At 44.0% G+C, this 22,291-nt stretch overlaps 1 protein-coding gene across 1 annotated transcript in view; it reads right to left on the bottom strand.

The window, feature by feature from the left end:
- Window positions 1–873: 873 nt before the first annotated feature.
- LOC144805176 (uncharacterized) overlaps window positions 874–22,291 on the bottom strand; it is a 74,144-nt gene continuing 52,726 nt past the window's right edge. Inside the window, exons 3-5 of the mRNA XM_078671948.1 lie at window positions 17,211–17,275; window positions 3,878–5,359; window positions 874–3,814 (exon numbers count right to left, since the gene is read on the bottom strand). Of these exons, the coding sequence (XP_078528074.1) occupies window positions 3,224–3,814; window positions 3,878–4,675 (1,389 nt within the window). The 5' untranslated portion in view covers window positions 4,676–5,359; window positions 17,211–17,275 and the 3' untranslated portion in view covers window positions 874–3,223. The remainder of the gene's footprint in view (window positions 3,815–3,877; window positions 5,360–17,210; window positions 17,276–22,291) is intronic.

Here is a 22,291-nt window from a genome sequence, read left to right as displayed (position 1 = left end):
ATGTGAGTCTGGTGGTGCCTAATAACTGAAAGGCACACATTTGTTTTCATACAATTTCATATATGTCTGATTTATTATTCCTATTACAGCGCCTTCTACCTTGGGAAGGCCTGTCCTAGACTAGTGTGAGGACAAAACCCATGCCGACAAATGAGCGACCTGAAGCGTAATACTGAGAAAAAGTAACCTGGAGGATTGCTGCAAATTAAAGTAAATGAAAAAAAATTAATACAGAACTACATAACCACAGCTGTGTGACCTGGAAGCCAATTGTTTCTCAATATAGTCCTAGTTTGTGATTACCTTACAGTGCTCACATTATCATCCGCGCTAGAAGAGATGGGAGCCTGGGGTGTCTGGTCACAGAAGCTTATTTACATACAAAGGGGGGTGACAGCCTGTTCACAACACACAGCACAACTTGTTTACGTAAAGTGCTAGTACACAGAACAGGTTAAAGTCTTGTGTCTCTTTTTTCATTTTCTTTAATATATTCTGCACCTTGCTCTGTTCTTCTCTTTCTCTCATTTCAATTCATCATAAATTACTCAAATTAACTATTGCTTTATCAGCACGGCACAAGTCTGGGGGTAGCCACAGTTTGAAGGGGTCCCCCCCACTATTATCTAGAAACGGGACTCAGTTCCTCCTAGCTCCTTAGCCTGCGACTGATAATTGTTACTTTGTGCCCAAGCACTGCAGACACAGGCCTCTGAGTGTTTGTTTGTGTGAGTGGCGCAAGAGAGGAACAGAGAACTTGACAAAATTAGCCCTTCTATTGCTTAATGTATTGGAAATGTGAAACACTTTGGGGCTTAGGGCCTGGATAAAGAATAACGTCAGGAAACAAGCGCAAATTAAAAGCACATTTTATTTATTCTCTGAAAACTGTTTAAAAATGTAATTTCCAAGTTCCACATATCTGTTTAAAAATATTTACACTTTCAGTCATTTCCGAGTTTAGTTACAAACTAATAGTGGGCAAAACACATGATGTATAAAAACTGAAACCAAAAACTTATTTTTACATTATTTTATGTTTCTTGTTTCTTGTTTTTAAAACAGGCCATCAACCTTTCACGTGAAAACTATTATAAGGGCCTGACATCACTTCTTGTGATGTCACTACATTTATTTTTATTTTTATTTATTTAGTGTTTTCTATAGCGCAAACATGACCCAGTGTAGGGTATCAGAGCGCTTTACAGTAGAGTTTCAGCAAAACGAGTACATTAGTGGATAAAACCAGAACATTAGAGGACAAAACCAGTCATTACTGTTTCACACTTCAGTATAGCATATAAACATATATACAGTCAGTAGTTAAATGACCAAGACACAGCTAAATAACAGGATAAACTTTGTACCAACATCGGATAGCGGAGCGGAGCAGTTTATAGACAAGCAGTCGTCCAATCAGTCTTATGGGAGAAATTTGCTCATATAGAATGATTTTGCTTCCTTTTTGAAGGTTGCGATGGATGTGATTCTTCTGATGTTTGGTGGGAGTGCTTTCCAAATTCTCGGTGCTGCTCCTGAGAATGCTCGGTCATAAGTCTATTTCTTGTGGAAGCGAGCCGGTTTCAGAAGTAAGTCTGTTTTGCTCCTGGAGGGTCAGTTAACTCCAGAAAGAGTACGTTTCTGAGCCAGGTAACCTGGAGTTTTGTGATGGATTGCATTGTCACTGTGATTTGCATATGATAATGGGCTCCTTCACTATTTTCCTTACTTGTGCCCTGTTTATTGGCATGACATGGGTCTATAGGTATTAAAAATAAACATTAAACTCACAGGTGTTCAGCCCATTTCTCTGGTGATGTCACACATTGGCATGTATTCGGCTGCTTCTTCTATTTTTAGATGAGTACAAATAACGTACCGTTCCCCCTCCTTCCAATTCGTTCTTTTTCTCCCCCTTTCTTTGTCACTCTCGCTCTCTTTATCTCTCCCCTCTCTATCTCCCACACACTCCTGTTAGCTTTAGCTTCATGAATGTCACTGCCACTTCTGGCATTCATACGACAAATCCTTCAGAACATTCGAGGACAAGGGCCAATCAAGTGTGGATGATGAGTTGCTGGGAGTGTAACTGATTGTCCTGGCACATATATGCTTTTGATGTGGGATTTCGCTATTTCACCACATTCTTCAAACAGAGTCTACTGCTTACAATGACTCAATTCTGGTACAAAGTAGAGTTTGGCAAGTCACAAAATGAATAGGGAGAGCCAAGTCGGAGAGGAGCCACGGGTCGCACTTAGTAATAATGCGCGAGACAAGAGCTGAACCATCAACCGATAACAGTGTGTAAAAGATGCACCATACGTTACTTAACCACTTGGCTGCTAAGGCTTTTCCCGTCCTGCGCTAACATTGTTAGAATACCATTATACATGACGAGTTGACCTTGTCATGAGCACAGCTACAGTGTGCCTCATGACGAGTTCACCTTGTCATTAGCATGCAAGAGGTTAAAAACAAAGTATATGCTCTTTTATATCTGAAAATAGGTTATTTCTTGAACACCTGTGCTTCGCCTTAGTTCATTACATGTACTGCAGTGGCATTTGTTAATAGTAATACATGCATTTTACCAATGAAGCTTCCATCTCTAGAGCCCTGACAACATGTCCACTCTGGGTGTGTTGGGTTTAAAGGTTTTATCACTAATCCGACAAGGTAGCTGAAAATAACGATGTTAGTCCCAGTATTGTTCAGTGTTGCTTTTACAGGTAGTGTGGTCAGGTGCGATTGAATGTTTTTCTTTGTATCTCTTCTTCACCAAATAAAAATCAACAATGTTTCTTTTCTTTTAATCCACATTGTGCTCGTCTCCCACTGTGTATCCTGGTACATCATGTCACTTTGCTATGTGTACGGAAGTGAACAATCACTGGAAACAAACACTTTTATAATTCTGCAAATACTGTTATCTGTTTTTCTTCTTTACTGCTATTCAGGTCTTCTATCATTAGTATTTCAATGTCATACATAATTTGAATTTTATCTTTTTCCGTAATTTATTCCTCTCACAATAACTGCACTGTTTAGCTCTTGTCTATGTCCTTAGACGGGTCAATATTATTTTTGATGTTCTTAAATTCTTTCCGGAATTTCTTCATCTCTAGGATTATTTCCATGTGAGTTAAATGAAGGAGTGTAGTCACTGAGGGCTGTGTGGGATCGAAAATTTACAAAAGCCCTTCTCACTTTCAGTGCCCTTCTATGTTTTCTCCCTGTGTGTTCGCCGATGACTTTGTAGTTCTGATCGTCGACTAAAGCTCTTCCCACATTCATTGCGCTTGAATGGTTTTCCCCCTGTGTGTGTTCGCTGATGTCTTTGAAGGTGTGATAACCGACTAAAGCACTTTGCACATTCACTGCACCTAAATGGTTTTTCCCCTGTGTGTGTTCGCTGATGTCTTTGTAGTACTGATAATTGACTAAAGCTCTTTGCACATTCACTGCACTTGAATGGTTTCTCCCCTGTGTGTGTTCGCTGATGATTCTTTAATGCCGTAGAGAAGCGAAAACTACTGTCACATTCACTACAATGATAGGGTTTTTCCCCTGTGTGTGTTCGCTGATGACTTTTTAGTTTTGATAATTGACTAAAGCTCTTCCCACATTTATTGCACTTGAATGGTTTTTCTCCTGTGTGAGTCCGCTGATGAGCCCTTAATGCTGTAGAGTAACTAAAACTACTGTCACATTCACTACAATGATAGGGTTTTTCCCCTGTGTGTGTTCGCTGATGACTTTGTAGGTTTGATAATCGACTAAAGCTCTTCACACATTCACTGCAGTTGAATGGTTTTTCCCCTGTGTGTGTTTGCTGATGTGTTTGAAGGGTTGATAAATGACTAAAGCACTTTGCACATTCACTGCACTTGAATTGTATTCCCCCCCTGTGTGTTCGCTGATCACTTTGTAGCTCTGATAATCGACTAAAGCTCTTCCCACATTCATTGCACTTGAATGGTTTTTCCCCTGTGTGTGTTCGCTGATGACATTTTAGGTCTGATAACCTACTAAAGCTCTGCACACATTGACTGCACTTGAATGGTTTTTCCCCTGTGTGTGTTTGATTATGTCTTTGAAGATTTGATAAATGACTAAAGCACTTCCCACATTCACTGCACTTGAATGGTTTTTCCCCTGTGTGTGTTCGCTGATGACTTTGGAGGTTTGTTAACTGACTAAAGCTCTTTGCACATTCACTGCACTTGAATGGCTTTTCCCCTGTGTGTGTTCGCTGATGACTTTGGAGGTTTGATAACTGACTAAAGCACTTTGCACATTCACTGCACTTGAATGGCTTTTCCCCTGTGTGTGTTCGCTGATGACTTTGTAGTTCTGATAAGTGACTAAAGCTCTTTACACATTCACTGCACTTGAATGGCTTTTCCCCTGTGTGTGTTCGCTGGTGTCTTTGTAGTTCTGATAACCTACTAAAGCTCTTGACACATTCACTGCACTTGAATGGTTTTTGTCCTGTGTATGTTTGCTGATGAAGCTTGAGTGGTGATGACAAACTAGAGCTCTTGCTGCATGTGTATGATTCTTCTTTCTTGGTTAGTGTCTGTGGGTCGGGTATATATTTGTCTACATCCCATGACTGCATTTCCTGATGGGCCAACATGGCTGATAAAGCACTTGTGTTTTTCTCACACATTTAATATGTGTGCGGTATTTTACACGTTTGATTTCTGTTTTAACAATAAAATACAATAGCCACCAAATATTTACCACACTCCTAATACGTAGAAGGTGTCTTTGTAGGTGATTGTGCCTTTGGTTTGGATTATGGCTATGCACGATTGCGGGTAAAGATGTATCTTCCTTCTGGCCGGTGCAAATTAGGACAGTCTATTGTATTGTAGATGCAAGAACTCCTCTTTCCTTTACCTGTCAGTTGTCTGGCTCCACTCTGTTGTGCTCTTCTCTGGTTACTGTGGTTTGTCCAGAAAGAGTTTACAATTCTCTAGAGCATGGAAGGATGGCTTGTCATCATTTCATAAAATAGAGCACTTAGGTAATCACATCATACCGATCCGATGATCAAAGCTGGTGTTGTACACTTGTTTATACAGGAGGCGGTTTGTTATTGTTGTTGCCTTAATTTTCCTAAAGTCATTTCTTCGTCTTGTGATGTGGAGGTGCACAGATCAGCCTCTTACAATCACTGAACTGCCCTCGATACTTCATCCGGGATCTGTCAGTTTGTGTGCAGGTTCCCCTGTCGCCAACTGCGCTGATGTTTTCCTGAATACTGTAGCTCAATATTTCTGCTAATATTGAAGATTTACCGCATTCGCTTCATTATTGATGGTCATTTCACACATTCAAGGCTTGTTTTCTGTTGGATGTAAAGATATTTAAAATTACTAAATTGAAACATAATGGAATGAGAATTCACAACATGTAACTAGTTGTAAAAGATATTTTGGGGGAGATGTACCAAATCTCCACACAATGCAGCGCTGCCCTCCCCCCACAAGGCTACACTGCGTGGCGCGACAGGAAGGGAACAGGAGAGCACCATATTTTCAAAGATATGGCTCTCTCCTTCCCTTTCCCTTGCGTCGGCACTGATTACAGCGGCACTGCATCAAGCACACACCTTAGCACCAGCGCGCTAGGGTGTGTGTGTGTGTGAGTCCAGCATCGGTTTTGTACAGGAAGGACAACCTTCCTGTACAAAATACTATGTCAGACACGAGGGAAGGCTTTTCCCACTTTGTATGCATGTTGCGCAGTGCAGCACGCATGCAAAGTCAGAAAAGGAAGGAGAAATTAATTAATTTCTCCTTCCTTGTGTCTTGTTTAAAATGGTGCAGTTTTCTCACCCTAAACCCAATCTACTGAATTTGGTATCATGGGTTTAGCATGAGAAATCTTGGGTGGTTGCACGGGAATGCCCATGCACCCCCCGTGGTAGGTCCCAATGTGTGAAGTAATGCGAACACAACCAGCATGTCAGCATTAATCAACGCACCCAACCTTCCGTCTCCCTCCCTCCTTGATTCATCGGTACGAACAATCCACTCTCCACTGCCCTATCTAGCCCCCTTCGATTGTATCCCTGATCCACCCCCATAATATCACAAAGGCTCTTGGCACCCTCTCTCTTCTTGTCCCCTGTAGAATACCTCTGCGCCCCTGCCAGCTCAAAGCCCCCATTCAAGCCATGATATGTACGCCATCTGCCCCACACTCTTCCAAACTTTTTAGGGCATTTCAGCCACCATATAGAGATCCATGCCTCGTCTCCATTCCTCCAGCTGCGGCAACGTGGCCACCCCCCACCTCCGTGCTACATCCCTTTTGGCAACCACTAGAGCCAAAACTAGAAAGATCAACTGCGGGCGGGCAAGGCCCACATTGTTAGTCATACCCAATAAGAGCAATTTGGGATCTAGCGGTAAAGTGGTCCCCAGTACCTACCCTAGTTCTCTCAGGAGCTCAACCCAATAGCTTTGAATTTCCGAACACGACCAGATTGTATGAAAAAAATCACCACCATCCCTACCACATCGCAGGCAATTCGGGTCACTGGCCCTCCACATGTTATGTAGGCGCACTCGGTCATAGTAGGTCCTATGGAGGATATTGTATTGGATAAGCCATGGGTACTCACAAACTTTCTCTCGGGGGCCAAATTTACAGTGTGGTTTGTGTCCGAGGGCCGCACCGGTGGGGGCGGGGTCAGTGGGGAAGGGGGGCGGGGCTAGAGCAACAAAAAAAAACTGTGACCATGAGGTGGGACACGGTCCCTCACCACCCTTCCTCACTCCCCTTCCCTCACCCTCACTCCCCTTCCCCCTCTCCCTCCCCCACTCCCCTTCCCTCCCTCCCTCACTCCCCTTCCCTCCTTCCCTCTCTCCCCTTCCCTCTCTCCTTCCCTTGCTCCCATACTCCCTTCCCTCACTCCCCTTCCCTCACCCCCCTTCACCTTCCCTGTCCCTCACTCCCCATCCCATTCTCCCTTCCCACTCCCCTTCCTTCCCTCACTCCCTCCCTCCCCTTCCCTCATTCCCTCCCTCACTCCCCTTCCCTCTCTCTTCTTCCCCCACTCCCCTTTCTTCCCTCACTCCCTCCCCTTCCCTCACTCCCCTTCTCTCTCCCTCCCTCCCTGTACCTCCCTCCCTCTCTCTCCCTCTGTCTCCCTCCCTTTCCCTCCCTCTCCCTCTCCCTCCATCCCTCTACCTCCCTCTGTCATTTATTTATTTATGTATTTTTGCATTTTATAAATTAGTTCTGAAAGGGTCTTTGGAATAGAAGAGATTTGAGGTCTGCTTTGAAGATCCGGGTGGAAATGGTGACACGGAGCGATGGAGGAAGCAAGTTCCAGATTCCAGATTCAGATGCCTAGAGGGTGCAAAAAGCAAGTGAAAAATACCCAATTTCCGTTCTCAATTATACACAACCACCATAAGTCTCTAAAAAAACGGTATTAGATGTCATCAATACCTCCCACAACAAAGGATACCGAGCTGGGCCTCAGGAATCAGTAGATTTGAATGCTAGAAACAAAACAATTCCTTCCAATAATGGCAAAACAGAAGCAAATCATTCATTTTCTGTTTTGGTGGCGATGAAAATCTTACCAGGGTGCACACAAACTTGTTTTTGGTTGATGGGAACAAACCGCTGTAAACGTTTAATTTCTAAGATAGATTATGGTAGGCCTCTGCGTTTAAACGTGCTAACCAAAATAATACAAAACGAGACTACTTTTACAACGTCCTCATTTCAAGAAGGATTGCCAGAAGAGACATGCTTGCAGACAAGTGAATACAAAAACAGCTAACCCCTTTTTAAATAAATCATGTGTTACAAACCAAAAACAACAACACACCGACCTATCCTGTCCATAAGAGGTAAACTATCTTTGCACATTTCTCATCCCTTCACTGCATTTTTCATCGATTGGTCATTTCTCTAAATGTGGTCACAGAACTGCTTCCATATTGTTGAGAATGACTGTTTTTGATACAGAGTGAATGCTTCCGTTTTTACACTTACCCCTCTTCTGCACCCAGCCTTCCTTGACAATTGTTATGTCAGTCATGGTAGCTCCCCTCGGCGCCCCCAACTTGAGGAATTTCTTGCTGCTGACTTCGGAGCTTTGGGGCTGCAGTCCTTTTTCCTCTGCTAGACTGATGCTGCGAGCCCTAGGTTCAGCGATGAGTCAGCATGCAACAGGAACGGCATCTCACCCTGTGTGTCGGCCGGCTGAGACAGCTTGCGAGCACACACACACACAAAGCCGCACCTGAGCACTTAACAGGTCTTTAAAAGACCATTTGCATTTTAACAGGGCTTTATTGTATTTCACCTCTTAGGCCCCTGCAGCTCCGCTCTCCCTATCACCTGAATGAAGAACCCGACCGACCCCCACAGAGCAGCAGAGTCTCGCTCCGGTTGCAGACACTTTAGAAATGTGTTTTTTTAAAACACTGGTACGATGTCTGCCAGGTCTGCGGGCCGCCAGGGAAGGCTTGCCGGGCCGCTCTTGGCCCGCGGGCCGTACTATGAGTACCCGTGGGATAAGCCATAGACGGGACTTAATGGCCACCTCCCTTGGATGCATCAGGACCGTGTCCCAATCCACCTCATCCATGTCCCCCACATCTGCTTCCCATTTCCTTTTAAGGTTCAATAGCCCATCCAGGAGGTTATTCATCACAGTTCTGTAGGTCAGGGAGACTGCCCTACTTGGGATCTGCTCCTGCAAGAGACGGCCCTCCAGTGGTGCGTACTCGAGGAGCGTGCCTGTCAACAATTCCTCCGCCCGCCAGGCGTGACTCACCTGTGCATACCTATAATATTGAGTGCGACCTAAGCCGTACTCTGCCCTGAGGACCTGGAAGGACTTCAGTGCCCCACTCTTCATCATGTCACCGATTGTCGAAATACCTATATCGTCCCATCTCTGGAAGCCCTTTAATTTACTCAATTCCCACAGCCATGCGCATTTCCACAGCCTCGTCGGCTTCCGTTCCCAGCCTGTACATCTCGTCGCCCATACCCAAAGGTCAAGGGTAACTCTTGTGGCTGGAAGCAGCCTGGTTTTCCCCGTGCCCCCATAGAGATAATGGAGGAAGGTGCATTTCACCATACCATGCCTCTCTAGTGCATAGGTGGGATGTGTAGCCGGGGCATGTATCCAGTCATTAACAGGCGCCAGGTGTTCCGCCCAATAATAGCCCTCTATATTAGGTAATGAGATCCCACCACTTTATTGATGCCTTTGAAGGGTCGTCAATGCCACCCAGGGTGTTTTCCCAGCCACAAGAAGGTCCTTAATTCCGCATTGATATATCGGAACACCTGTCTCGATATAGGGAAATATTCATTTTGGAATGCATATAAATATCAGGGAAGCGTCATCATTTTGAACAGGGGCCCAGAAGCGTGAGGGGGAGCATCCGCCACCTGGCCGCGTCCTCTGCAAAGTTATTTGAGATTCTTTTAATGTTCCTATCATAGGAAAGAGTTGTATCCAGCGTCACATATATCCCTAGATATACGAACCCTACACCTGTCGTCTGCAGCCTTCGCGGTAGTGCTGTCCAGTCATCTCGGCCCCTGGGATCATAGAGGATCGACTTATGCCAATTTATGCAGTAACCAGCACGTGCCCCGTAGCGATCCAGTTCGGAGAAAAGGGCCCCTATCGTTGTAGCCGGGTGCGTTACATACAGGAGGATATCGTCTGCGTACAGCGATATCTTTTCCTCTGCCGTATCCGTCTGTCCTATCTGGAACCCCCTAATGTCCTCATTCTGTCTAACCGTACACGCCAGTACCTCAATCACGAGGGCAAAGAGCCAGGGGGGACAGGGGGCATCCCTGCCTAGTCCCGCGTCTCACCGGAAATTCGCTAGAGAGTGTCCCATTGACCCTAACGCGTGCCCTGGGGTCAGCGTAGAGCAACCGCACCCAAGCCCGAAACTTGGGACCAAAACGCAATAATGCCCCTTCCAGGAACGGCCAGTGGACAGCATCGAACGCTTTTTCTGCGTCCAACGACAGGAACCAATGTGGGTCGTATCTCGTGCTCACATCCTGTAGCCAATTGTGGGTCTGACGGAGGATTAATCTCGTGGCCCGATCTGGGAGAAGACTCGTTTGGTCTAGGTGCACCAACCCCGGTATCACCCGTCGCAACTGGAGAGCGAGTACCGTCGCAAGAAGTTTCACCTCTACATTCAAGAGGGAAATGGAGCGATACGACGCACAGTCGTCCACTGGTTTCCCTTCCTTATATATCGGGACTATCGTAGCCTACGGGAGGTCCAATGGTAACTTCCCCTCCTGCGCCGCCGCCTCAAAGAGCCCCATCACGTGATGCAAGAGTAAGTCCTCTGTCTTTTTGAAAAATTCCGCCAGGAAACCATTGGGACCCGGGGACTTCCCTGCCCAGAGCTTTGATAGTGCCGCTCTAACTTCATCTAATGTGAAGTCTCCCTCCAGATCCTTCTGGTCCTCGTCCGCTAAGGCCGGGAGCTCAATGTCTGCCATATAGTGGAGAGCAGCCTCCTGCGTCCCTAGGTCGTTTGCTTCGTAGAATGTTTTATAGTATGTAGCAAACGTCTCCACTATCTGTTCATCCGTCCTTATTTTTATTTTTTTATTTTTTCATTTATAGCACATGACTCACCCAGGGGCATCTTAGCGCTGTACCAATAGAAATCCGGCAGACGAGAGCAGAACGTGTTATATCATGACCTAATTAGAATAAAAATGTTTTTAATTGTTTCCTGAAGATCAAGTCGGTACTAGATTGCCGCAAAGCAATCGGTAAAGAATTCCAAAATTTAGGGACAATGTAGGAAAAGGCTCTGCCGCCTGTACGGGTTAGCCTAATCCGTGGAATCTTCAGGAGAGCTAGATCATTAGATCTTAAGTTTCGTTCATGAACTTGTTTAAAAAGTTTCCTCTTAATATTCTCTACCTGAGCAACACTAGCTATATGTAAATAGATCAATCAATCATAAAATGTACTTTGATTCAAATAACAATAGATATCCAAACAGGTAATTTCTTGGATCTTCTTTTATTTCTTTATTTTCTTTTAGTCACTCAGTACCAGTTTTTTCTTAATATAGTGTTTGTACTTATATGCCAACACGTGTTTCGTCCAGCTTTACAGCAGTTGGACTTCATCAGGGCATTAAAGAATCAAAAGTCTGTAATATTGGCGAAACCAAGAGTTGATAATATGACTTTAGGTCCTAGTCCTTCTGAAGGTCGGTCCTGGCAGTATCTGTCGAGTCAGAATTATTTGGTAGAAATTATGGACTGAAATAGCCTACGGTAAGATCAAAATTAAATCCATTTAAGTATGTATATTAATAGTTCCCAGATTTATATACATTATTCTTGCGCAAACTCCCCTCTTGCCTTCTGTATATTTATTGTTGTTTAAAAAGTTTATTATGGAGGTATGCTGGTCCCCCTCCTCTGAATGCTATAAAGGCAAGACCGCATACCTTAAAGACAGATCTCTTTTGGACAGGGAGCCAATGTAACTGCCTGAGCAGGGGGAGGGAAGGGGATCCAGGCGGCGCATTCAAAACCATTCTGGCAGCGGTATTCTGTATAACCTGCAGTTTAGCTAAAGTGGTAGTACCTATTTCTGCCAGCAAGGCATTGCCGTAGTCTATCCTACTCCCTACCATGGCCTGAACCACGGTACGGCGATGATCTAGAGGAAGATAGGGAATGATTCTACATAACAGGCGTAGGTTATAATAGCACGTCCCTGCTATATGCTTAACATTATTTTTCATGTTTAGTGAATTATCCAGCTGAATTCCCAGACTTTTCACTGAGGTGGCAGGTGTAGGCGCTTCTCCTAACTCTGGGGGCCACCATTCCCACGTCCAGAATCGAGCATCCTTCCCTAAAAGCATGAGCTCTGTCTTCCCAGGATTCAGTTGTAGGCACCGTTCATTCATCCAATTAGCAACCGCTAGCATACCAGCCGACTAACGCAGTTTCTCGTCCATGATGAAAAGGGGTGTCACTGCATAAAGCTGAAAATTAAGATCATGCCACTAATCTGAGAGTACACAACTCCTACTTTTTACTGTCATGCAAGAAGTCGCACCCGCCTTTCTTCCTTGCCAGTCAATGGATACAATGGAGGAAGATGAGTCACACTCACTGTTCCACAACTAGTTAATGGATATCATAAAATCAAATTGACTAGGCACTGGACGTTCTTTGATAAAACTTTGATTATTAATGTTGCTAAGTCCAAACTATGAATGCATATTGACTCGGTTACTTACATAGGTTGCTCCTGCATGTTTAAAACTTTCAGTTTTTTAAATTCGTAAGCAACAAAAGTGTTTTACATTTCTATTAGGATGACATTTTATTACGGTTGTCGAATGTTTTATATATGGTTTTATTTTCGCATGTATTGCAATGGTTTTAAGTAACTGTGCAAATAAATAAACTTTCTACTTTCAAATGTTTGTACAGTGTCTGAACAGTGAGTGCCAAGGCCTTCAAGGTTATTATAACACAGTGGCGCTTAGCAGGTCTGATCAGCGCACGTTTTAGACATAACATATCTGCAATGCTGGCCAACTCGGGTTTTGGCGCGATTTAATAATGCACTGCACACAGAATGCCACACACACTTTGAAGAACCTTCGTATGCTGAGCACCGGTGTAGAAACTGATGTGATCCATTTCTACTAGACCAAGAGGTATGGGGTCACCCTTCTAAACCCAAAGAGACCTTCTGTAGATCTAATATAATATACTAGCAAGGGAGGGTAAGAATTAGGTACATTTTAGCCTTCTTACCGTTAGCATTTTAACATGCTTTCTTCCTTTGTATTTTATGGAATAATAACTATGCTGATTGCTTTGTTGCTTATGATATGTCTGCTTGTATTTACAAAGATACTGCGCTTGCAAACACGGCGTTAGAAATAAACCTTTCCAACTTGCACGTGTCTGCATTTACTCCTTGTTTTGTACTGAGTTTGTAGAATAACGAAAGAGTTTTTATGTGTTCCACATTACCTGAGGTGTTCTAAGTCCATGTTCTGGGTTGTCTAACATTGGGTGAATGGAAGACCCAATGAGACATTGATTGCTAGTCCGGTAGGGGCTGTTGGGTACTAAGGTGAGTTTTGGTTCATTCTAGTTCACTGAGGTTCCAAGTCCTAAGCACAGTTCTGTGTAGGAGCAGAAATCCCTGCGACAGTAGAGGGAGGGGGACCACACAGCCAGCGCAGCACAGGGTCTCACTCACGGGCCCGGCCCGCACAACGGAGTTCCAGGCCCTCCTCCGCCCAATCACCGAAGGAGCCGCTCACCGCCGTGGACACGCCAGAGCGCCCGGCAGCCCCTTAGTCAGCCGCCGTCACTCCCGCAGCTCCGCACCTCAGTCCGGGTGGGCCTCAGCTACGGCTGTACACCCGGTCACCACCTAATCACCACCGGCCGCCAGCTGGGTCGACAGTTCCCTCCATGACCATTCCGTCATTGGCAACAGGGCGCCGCCATCTTTCAGGCAGGGCCGACCTGCTGCGGTGTCTGATCGGCGTATCTCCCCTTTGTGGAGTTGCAGCGGCGCTGCGGGCACTACAGTCCACCTCCCAGGAGCGACGGGACCTTTAGGGAACCCTTAATGCCAAAAACGGGACTTAGGGACAGTGTATGAATGCTGGATCGTAGTCAGCTCGCCGGAGCTGCGGAGGGACTCGCCTTACTCAGCCATGCTGTTGGCCACGCCCCCGATTTGCATCCGCTTCACATTACTTTTACATTATTTCCAGCGCTAAAAAAGTTTTATGCTAGAAAGTAAATTAGGAAAAAAAAGATTTTGCGCTGTTTTGTGGCACTTTTGTGATGCAAATACAGCGCAAAATATTAGTAAATCTCCCTCTTCTTCTTTACGGCCTTTATAAATTAGCAAGAAATATTTCATCATACACAGATATTTAACCAAAGGTTCTGTTGATCAGGTGATATCTTATTAATGTCTGAAAAGGAGGTGATTTACCAGTGTTTACAGAGTAACTTAGCAAAGTAAAGGCGCTCACGGAGCACCCAAGTGCTTGAGGTTTTGTTTAAGATAGACGCATATGGTCAAGATTTCATTTAAACAACAATAGAGTTTAAAAAATGAGATGGATCAGGCTGGGCTGAAGAATTTCCAGTAACTCTTTACGAAGAATACACAAAAGCAACTCCATTTACACACTTCTTCTCATTCTTTCCGATTCACTTAAGATCATCTCAAATACCAACTCCTGTCTTTACTCGCTGTTCATAAGTCACCTTTGACACTTTCAACAGCTCCCTTGGTTCAAGCATTTCTGGTTTCTTCTAACCTGGAAGATTGGAACATTATTGTGGGTTGAGGGGGGTTTCCTATCGCCATAACATCTGTCCATCCCCATGAAACTAGTGTAGCTTACATCACCCGGTTCTGGCCCTAAAAGACAACTTTAATAAGCAGGTCTTTAGTTCTTCCTAAGGTGGAAAAAGTTCTGTAAGATGCAGCTCCGTCCGGGGCTTTTGTGTAAAACAGAACGAGTGGTTCAATGTAAGGCCCATCCTTTACATTATAAGCGCAGATCAGGCAAACAAACGTTGATTCATATAATTTAATATTCAATGAGATCAGTCATTTAGTACTTATAGAGAATCCATCACAACCAATAATTTACCTGACATATCCCCGCAGCAGATGTGCGCCTATTACTCTTTTTACCCCCTTTTCCAACATTACATGGCATCTGGCATGACGTTGTCCTTTTGGGGCCCTGGATGCCATTTGTGACCGGATGGGCATTTGTAAGAGCAGGAGGAGGTGTCAGTTATCCACAGGTGATGCGGCATTTCTACCTTTCCATATTTCTCATATTCAAGTTGACCTATCGAAGCAAAAGGAGGGGCAGAGCCCTATGATCCTCTAGAGCCTTGGCCGCTCACTAGAAAACGACAACAAAGGACAGGACTCTAACAGGCTAAACTGATTCAACACAAATATGAGGTCAATGTATTATTTATCGCCTTAATGGTCCAAAAGTCACTCTGGAATTAAATCAATACTATTCGAATAATCAATGTTCGATTCATAATAGAGGCATTGCTGTGCTGCAATAAAAGAAATCCGCGGCAACAATAGCTATTCTCACAACAAAGTGTACTTATTTCAAGTTTGGTTTGCATATTTTACAACAAAGGTATAAAGCGACAACTGATAGACAACATTATAAAGCTTACCAACTTGCCTTATAAAGGTTACTGGTATTTTTAGAACAACACAAAGGTTAAGGAGAAGCAGACGTATAAAGGTAGACAGTGTATCCGTAATGAAGGACAATAACCCCTTATTAATAGTGACCACATAACAACAGTCTCCAGGTAGGAGCGCCTAATTACAAAAGACCTGCTAATACGGTGAACGACTACAGCGCATCAAACTGTGACTGTGACTGTGACATTAAGCTATCGAAACATTTGAATTCTGCATTTGCTCTTCTCGTTAGGTCTTGATCCTGAAAGATATAGGCTGATGGGTTTCGGGCTTGTGCTTTATGCACGCTTCAGGACTTCGCAGAACGAATGTCACCCAAACATCGCACCATTTGAGGAGGCCATTGGGGTGAGAGTTGGCCGCGTAAAATGGAGCACCAGATAAAAGTACTGCTCGAGGAAGCACTGGGGTCACCAGCTTCTCAAAAGGGCATGTTCTCTGTTTCGATAGCTGTCCAGAGGGCCAGAGACCTGGGTGGGACCACAAATGTAAGCAATGGCCCGTAGCCGCCATGGCTAACTTGTAACTCCTGGGTCAGTTTGCTTGTGTGGTTGCGGCAAAGAATTGTAGTATGCTGATATGGTTGGGTTGGGTTGCGAACACTATCCACAAACTGGCATGTGGACACTCACTTTGGGATCCTTGCTGTCTGGCAGCTCGTGCCACCCAACGAGCAGGTCTTTTATAGCTGAGATGTGTGCGCCCTGCCAGGCTGTTCCAGTTGTGCTGGCATCACCGAGCTGCACTAGATGAGTGCAGACAATGGAGCAGACCACCCGAGGGAGCGACAAACCTGGAGGTTCATGGTGACAAAGAGTAATTCTTTTTAAGATTACTGGTAGGGTGTTACCAGTACTTCTTTAATGCAGTATTGTCATGGAAACCTTAAAAAAAGGTTAACACTAGCTACAGTATGATTGCGGGTACTAAAAAAGTAACATCTGATAGCACAGTAAGAAATATCACGTTCTCTCTTTTTACAAATTATGCTCGACTGATCTTATACTCTGTACAGCACATCCTATAATTTGTGTAGCCTATTTTATATTTTGTTTAATTCTTTCTTTAAACTATTGGCTTTCCTATTCAAAGTGCTGTCTCTCACAGGAAGAGACGTCCTAGCACTGTAAAAATATACAAGTCACTATTCCCTAGTGCACCAACCAGGATTCAAATTAGCGACCCTCCAGTTTGAGACGAAGACATCAGAAATTATAACACTAAGCCCAGTGCCCCAGGCGATCTGAATGGCGTCTGAGTTGAGCCCATTTACGTAAACGCAGGCCATAGGCTGGGTGCTCAGCAGCTTCATACGTGATCTCAAACTCCCTGACATACCAAGCTGCCTAAAGCAGCCTAAACATCTCGATCATAAAAGGCTACTCCAGGGAGTCAAACGCCTTATCGGCATCAGCTGACTTCATGTTTGGGTTTACGTAATGCAGCACTGCGAATACTGCGAATACCGTCCGTAGATGAACCGCTGTGGATTTATGTGGAATAAATCCCAGCTCTACAGGGGAGACTATTTTCTCTAGTAGGAGGGATAGCCGAGTCGCATCACCTCAGGCAGGAATTTATTATCATTGTTGCGCAGTGGCAGAGGGCCGTGGTGCAAGTTGCTGGTCTAGTCCTGAGCTCCTGGACACAGGCGTGAGGTATAGACCAGCTGTGAAGTGCGCCGGTTGATTTTAGAACCAAGGCACTTCACCAACGGATTTTCTGAGATTAGTCACGTTCTTTCTGTAGTCTAGTTAGATAGAAATAGTGCAATTTTCTGCCAGGCTTAGGCGCAGGTTAGAGCTCTTCGGTGCGTCAGTTAGTTAGTTCGGTAATTTAGAACTAGAGAGAAATACCAATTTAAAGTAAATAGGAAAAAAGAAATATAAAGAGAAGAATTAATACTTACCCATTGAATACTTCAGTTCCTGATTTCTTCGTTGCTTGGTTGACAGCGGAGGCTCCAGAAAGTTTCTAAGGGAGAAGTAAGAAGAAATCAGAAGATAAGAAAGTAGGGCAGAGAGTGAATGAACGAATAAGTGAAAAAGGATAAATGAACTCACAAGAGTTAAAGGGTGCGAAAATGTTGTATATAATGCAGGTTACCAAAGAAAAAAATAGTTATATCGGAGAATAGATGAGGAGCAAAACCCATAGGCACTCTGGGTAAGGAAAGAAAGAGAGAGAGAGAGAGAGAGAGGGAGAGAGAGAGAGAGAGAGAGAGAGAGAGAGAGAGGGTAAGAAAGTTGAGAAGGAATTGAAGGAAATTAGTAATGGTGTGCTTTTATGTTACTGCGATTTCCACTCATGCTTGAAGAGAGAGAGGGAATAAGAAAGGCATAAAATGGAGTACGGAAGAAAGTAAGAAATAGAGTGGAAGAGCCAGAAGGTCAGGCAGTCTCTTCTCTGTCCTATTCCCATTTCCTCCGGCTGGGTTCGCACGACCACTAATTAACTGTTCAGTTGGTGGCTGGGCTGTGGGAAAACCAATGGTGGAATTTGGAAACTCTCATCATTCTGCTCCTGGGACTGTTGGCACTGTGAGTAACCACGACCCTTCTCAGAGTGAAGTGCCCACGTCAATACTCACCCGAGCAGAATGGCTAAAGGGATCAATTAAAATAATGTAGGAAATATTCTTAAGGAGATTCAACAAGAGTTGATAGGAGTCAGGGAGAAAAATTAGGTAATCAAATTTGAAATGAAGGCCCACATTTTCTTAACTCAGTGCTCATTGTACTTCTTGTGTCGGCCCACTGTCTTCCCAGATGCACAATCTCGTATAGCTTTCATCTTGTTGTAGCTCAATGGAGACGCAGCTTCGTGGTCAATGCCCCTGGTCACCCAAGACTCACCAATTTTATATAACTTTGAGGAATTCAAGAAAGAGTTTTTGCCAATTTTTCATCGTTGGAAGGAGGCACAGGCTACGGATAATGAATTACTGGAGTTGAGGCAAGGGAATCGAGAGCTTGTCACTTACCTGGCCCAATTTAACAAACTTGTTGTAGAAACTGAATGGCCGGAGGCCAAAAGGGCAACCTTGTTCTATCGGTGTTTGAAAGATGACTTAAAGAATGCTTTGTCACAGATCCCAAATTGCCCTACAGAAGTTTCAGCTTTGATTGATCTCGTTTTAGAGATAGACTATCGACAAACGGAAAGAGGGGGTGAAAGATTATGTGAATTTTGGCCCAGTGTACCACACTTTGACCGGGTCAGAGCAGAGGTTGTTAAATCTGGTGATAATTAACATGGAGTCGAACCTATGCAAATTGAAACTATTAGAGGCCCCCTTTCCAAAGAAGAGAAAGAAAAGCATTGACAGAATAATCTATGGCTTTATTGTGATATCAGTGGACATTTTGTTAAGGAATGTTCCAAGAAACCAACAACCTTTGTCATGTATTCCTATCGGTTCTGAATCGATCCCCCTATTCCTGACCCTATCCTAGTTAAACAAACCAACAAGTTAACTAGCAGTCAGCCCATGAGGGAGAAATTCCCCATGATGCAGATACCGTTATCTGACGCAGTCACACTACGGCACAGGAACGTGTTATCTGATTAGGTCATAATGCTTGCGATCTAATTAGACAAGCGATATTCCTCCAGCCCCTGATAAGGCATACGGAGTTCTCATAACAAATCAAACCTATGACAACCTGGGCAAAACCCTGCGGCCATTGTTTTGATTTCACCGAGAACTTTAGTAAAGAATGTGCTAACGAGCAAATCGTATGACATCTTTATTGACGTATCTATGTCCATCCTTACGTCAATCTCGGCACCTTAAAGGTATAAATATTACCGATCTTGCCATATGCAAACACACGCGTGGTGACGAGACGGAGCAGCCATACTTGCCGAAGCCGAGAGCAGAGCAGACCCCGCTGGCAGCAGCCCCGCCTTCCTGACGCGCTGAGAGACGCGCTGCTTTCTCCTGCCGAGAATCCAGCACCGGCGTTTCTGGGCAGCCCTCGCAGGCAGCCTGGAATATCGAGACCAGAGAGAGAGATACCATTCCTCATTCATCCTAACTTCCAGGTACAGAACTGAATAACCCCTCACAGAGAATTCTTTAGTTATTCACTTGGCAAACACAAACTTAACTTAAACTGTAACTTTCTATTCCCGCCCACGTATTAGACTTAGGTCAGGTACACGGGGTAGGCGTATTTAGAAACACCAGTTGAGTACGTTTAGTCAAATGTATATGTGTATGTAAATATATTTTATTCATTTTAAACATCATATGGCTCAGAAACCATATCAATGTTTTTACAGTATTATTTTATACTATTGCTTTTAATGTATGCACTTTACTTAACTATAAGTATTGCAATAATATCGATCCATTTCTCTTGTATGAGAAAAGAGACTGATCAATAAATAACACCTTTTTATTGAACACGCCCGTCTCTTCCTTTTCTCTACATTCTGATGAGACTAAGAATGCACGTACTGACTGAGTAAAATAATTTGCCTTTTGTTCACACGACTCTCGAGATTGACTCTTGATTAGGGGAGAGCAAAGTTGTCATGTTCTATGGTTGTCAGAAACTAAATCCCTTCTTGTCTAATCAGGGAAGTTAATTCCTCCTTGAACATTCGAGAAAGTTTCTAGCGAACTCTGAGCTACGCTGGCAAACCCAAAACTTAAGTCTAGTATCGACAGTAGTAGACCTAGTTAACGTCTGGCCTAGGCCTTTACTGCTGTAGGTATTATTCCAATGCGCAGAGCCTATTGGGAAGATAGGAACTACACTACATGGCGCCCAACGCGTTTGGAAAGGGCGATAAAACTAACGTAAGACATTTAGAGTAACTCAGTCGTGCTTTCTCACTCAGACCCCTTTTCCCACAATACTCCAAAGACGTCTGGAGTGGGTGAAAGGTATTATCCTCCAAGACCTCGCAGGAGGGAACTCCTATGTATGGTTCTTGGTATAGTCAACGTTGAAGGATAAACAGTTCCAAAATATTGTGCATCTAATCTCTGTTTCCATAAGAAACCTGATCTGCAAGCAAACAAAATAACCTTTTTGACAGTAAAATGTCTGACAATGAGGATGAAAGAGAGGCAGTTAGATTAGCAACTGAACTCGCAGATGCTGATGCTACCATGCAAGCAGCAGACCCGGAGATAATACTAATCCCGGTCACCAAAAGGAAATCTATAACCTTAAAACTTATAGAAAATGGACTGACACCTAGAGGTGGCACAGTCATATTCGTAATTGAGGCACACGAATATCGGCAGACAGAGGTATACTATACATGGATACATTTTCCAGCAGCAAATGCTGTAACAAAGTACTTCCACTATTACAAAATAGAGGTACCACCTGACATTTACACTCCATTCGAGGAGGTGGAAGTACCACTCAAATTCCAAGAGCATTTGCTCTTATTTGATGGCGCCCTAAAACATAACAATCACATCACCAGGCTCGGTCCTTTAGGTAGACCAGGAGCAACGTGGCCGGTCTTAGCCGGATACACACCACACCCAGACATCGAAGGGATGTCTACAGGAGAGCTGTTAATACAGCTAAAACAATTACTAAAAATTCACAGACAATTAGTCCAGTATGTAATGCGGACTTCAACAATTCAGCCAACGATTAAACTTCCACAGCTGACCCCTCACCAGGGGAACACAAATAAAATTACACCACAGAACATCCAATCCTGCCTAGGTAAAGTACCGTCTAAACTGGAACAAATACCATTCTGGTTGGCACAGAAAATTACCCAAATAGAGGCGGTGTTTCCTGACACCACCCCGCTAGAAAAACACAGGATTCTGACTATCTGTCTTCCTATGGGAATCGCACCACACATAGAGGACTGTGACACTTGGGGTACAGTCTTTGCTTCCATCTACACAAAAACGCACGGTGTTCCATCCATTTCGGTAATACCTGATGTGCTAAAACAAATTCAAGATGAATACGGTCCAGAACCTGCTTTAACTCTTGGTATGAAATTACTGAAAGACTTCAAGCAGGTCTCGGCTATATTATTAGCCAACATAAAAGGTGAAGCAGCAAACGTGGCGATCCACCAGAGGTTAAAAGAGACAGATATAGCAGACCAACCAGCTGAAATTGCCAGAATCATAGAAAAATCATATGAGGAACTAGGTAGAGATAGTTTAGGTGGAATACCAGTAAAACCGCAACTGACTGAAAGTCCAGAAAAAATATTTTTTAATAATAATTCACCAAAAAAGAACTGGGATGGAAACAAACAATCCAATCCTAAAGAAAAGAAATTCCAGTCCAGAGGAAGGTATCCTAGGCGAAGAGAAAAATCTCCAAACCGCAGACAGAGATCAACGCAGAGTGACCCCTCTGGGAATAGATATAACCTTAGAAATAGGGATAATATTAAAAAACCTGATAGATATCAAGACATTGATACACGTCCCTCTCAATCTTTTCAGAATTCCTCGCAGAAATCGGAAAGAAGAGGACGATCAGAACAAAGAGAAGAGCACGCCAAGTCCAAAGACAAGGAACCTGCTCAGCTAAAAAAGAAATTACAATTTCCAAAAAAGAAGGTAGCCAGTATCAAGGTAGTTAACAATGCCGAGAATACTGAGGACACAACTGAAAAACGGAGAGTGGGCTCAGACAATGCTAGACAGTGCAGCAGAAGTGAGCATAGCTCGCAAAGTCCTTATGAATCATCTGGAGACAGTGGACACGAATGAATATCTTCAAGTGGAAACTGCAGACACCAGGGTTAGCAAACCCCACAAGATATACGAGATAACATTGCGTATAGAGGGTGATAAGACTAGGAAAATAAGGGGACTATTTTGGGATAATCTCTCCAAGGGCTATGATATCCTTCTAGCTGAAAAAGACTGGCCACCAGAGTTTGTCAGGGAGTGCCCTCATGGCGAAGAAGTAATTATGCCTGCCTTCTCAAATCAAATTCCAATTCATAAAAAATACACACTTGCTAGAAAGTGGGCAG

Source organism: Lissotriton helveticus, chromosome 1_2 (genome assembly GCF_964261635.1).
Source record: "Lissotriton helveticus chromosome 1_2, aLisHel1.1, whole genome shotgun sequence".
In the NCBI taxonomy this organism is placed as follows: Eukaryota; Metazoa; Chordata; class Amphibia; order Caudata; family Salamandridae; genus Lissotriton; species Lissotriton helveticus.
The sequence above is the reverse complement of the archived record's forward strand: the minus strand, read 5'-3'. Positions and strand labels throughout refer to the sequence as shown.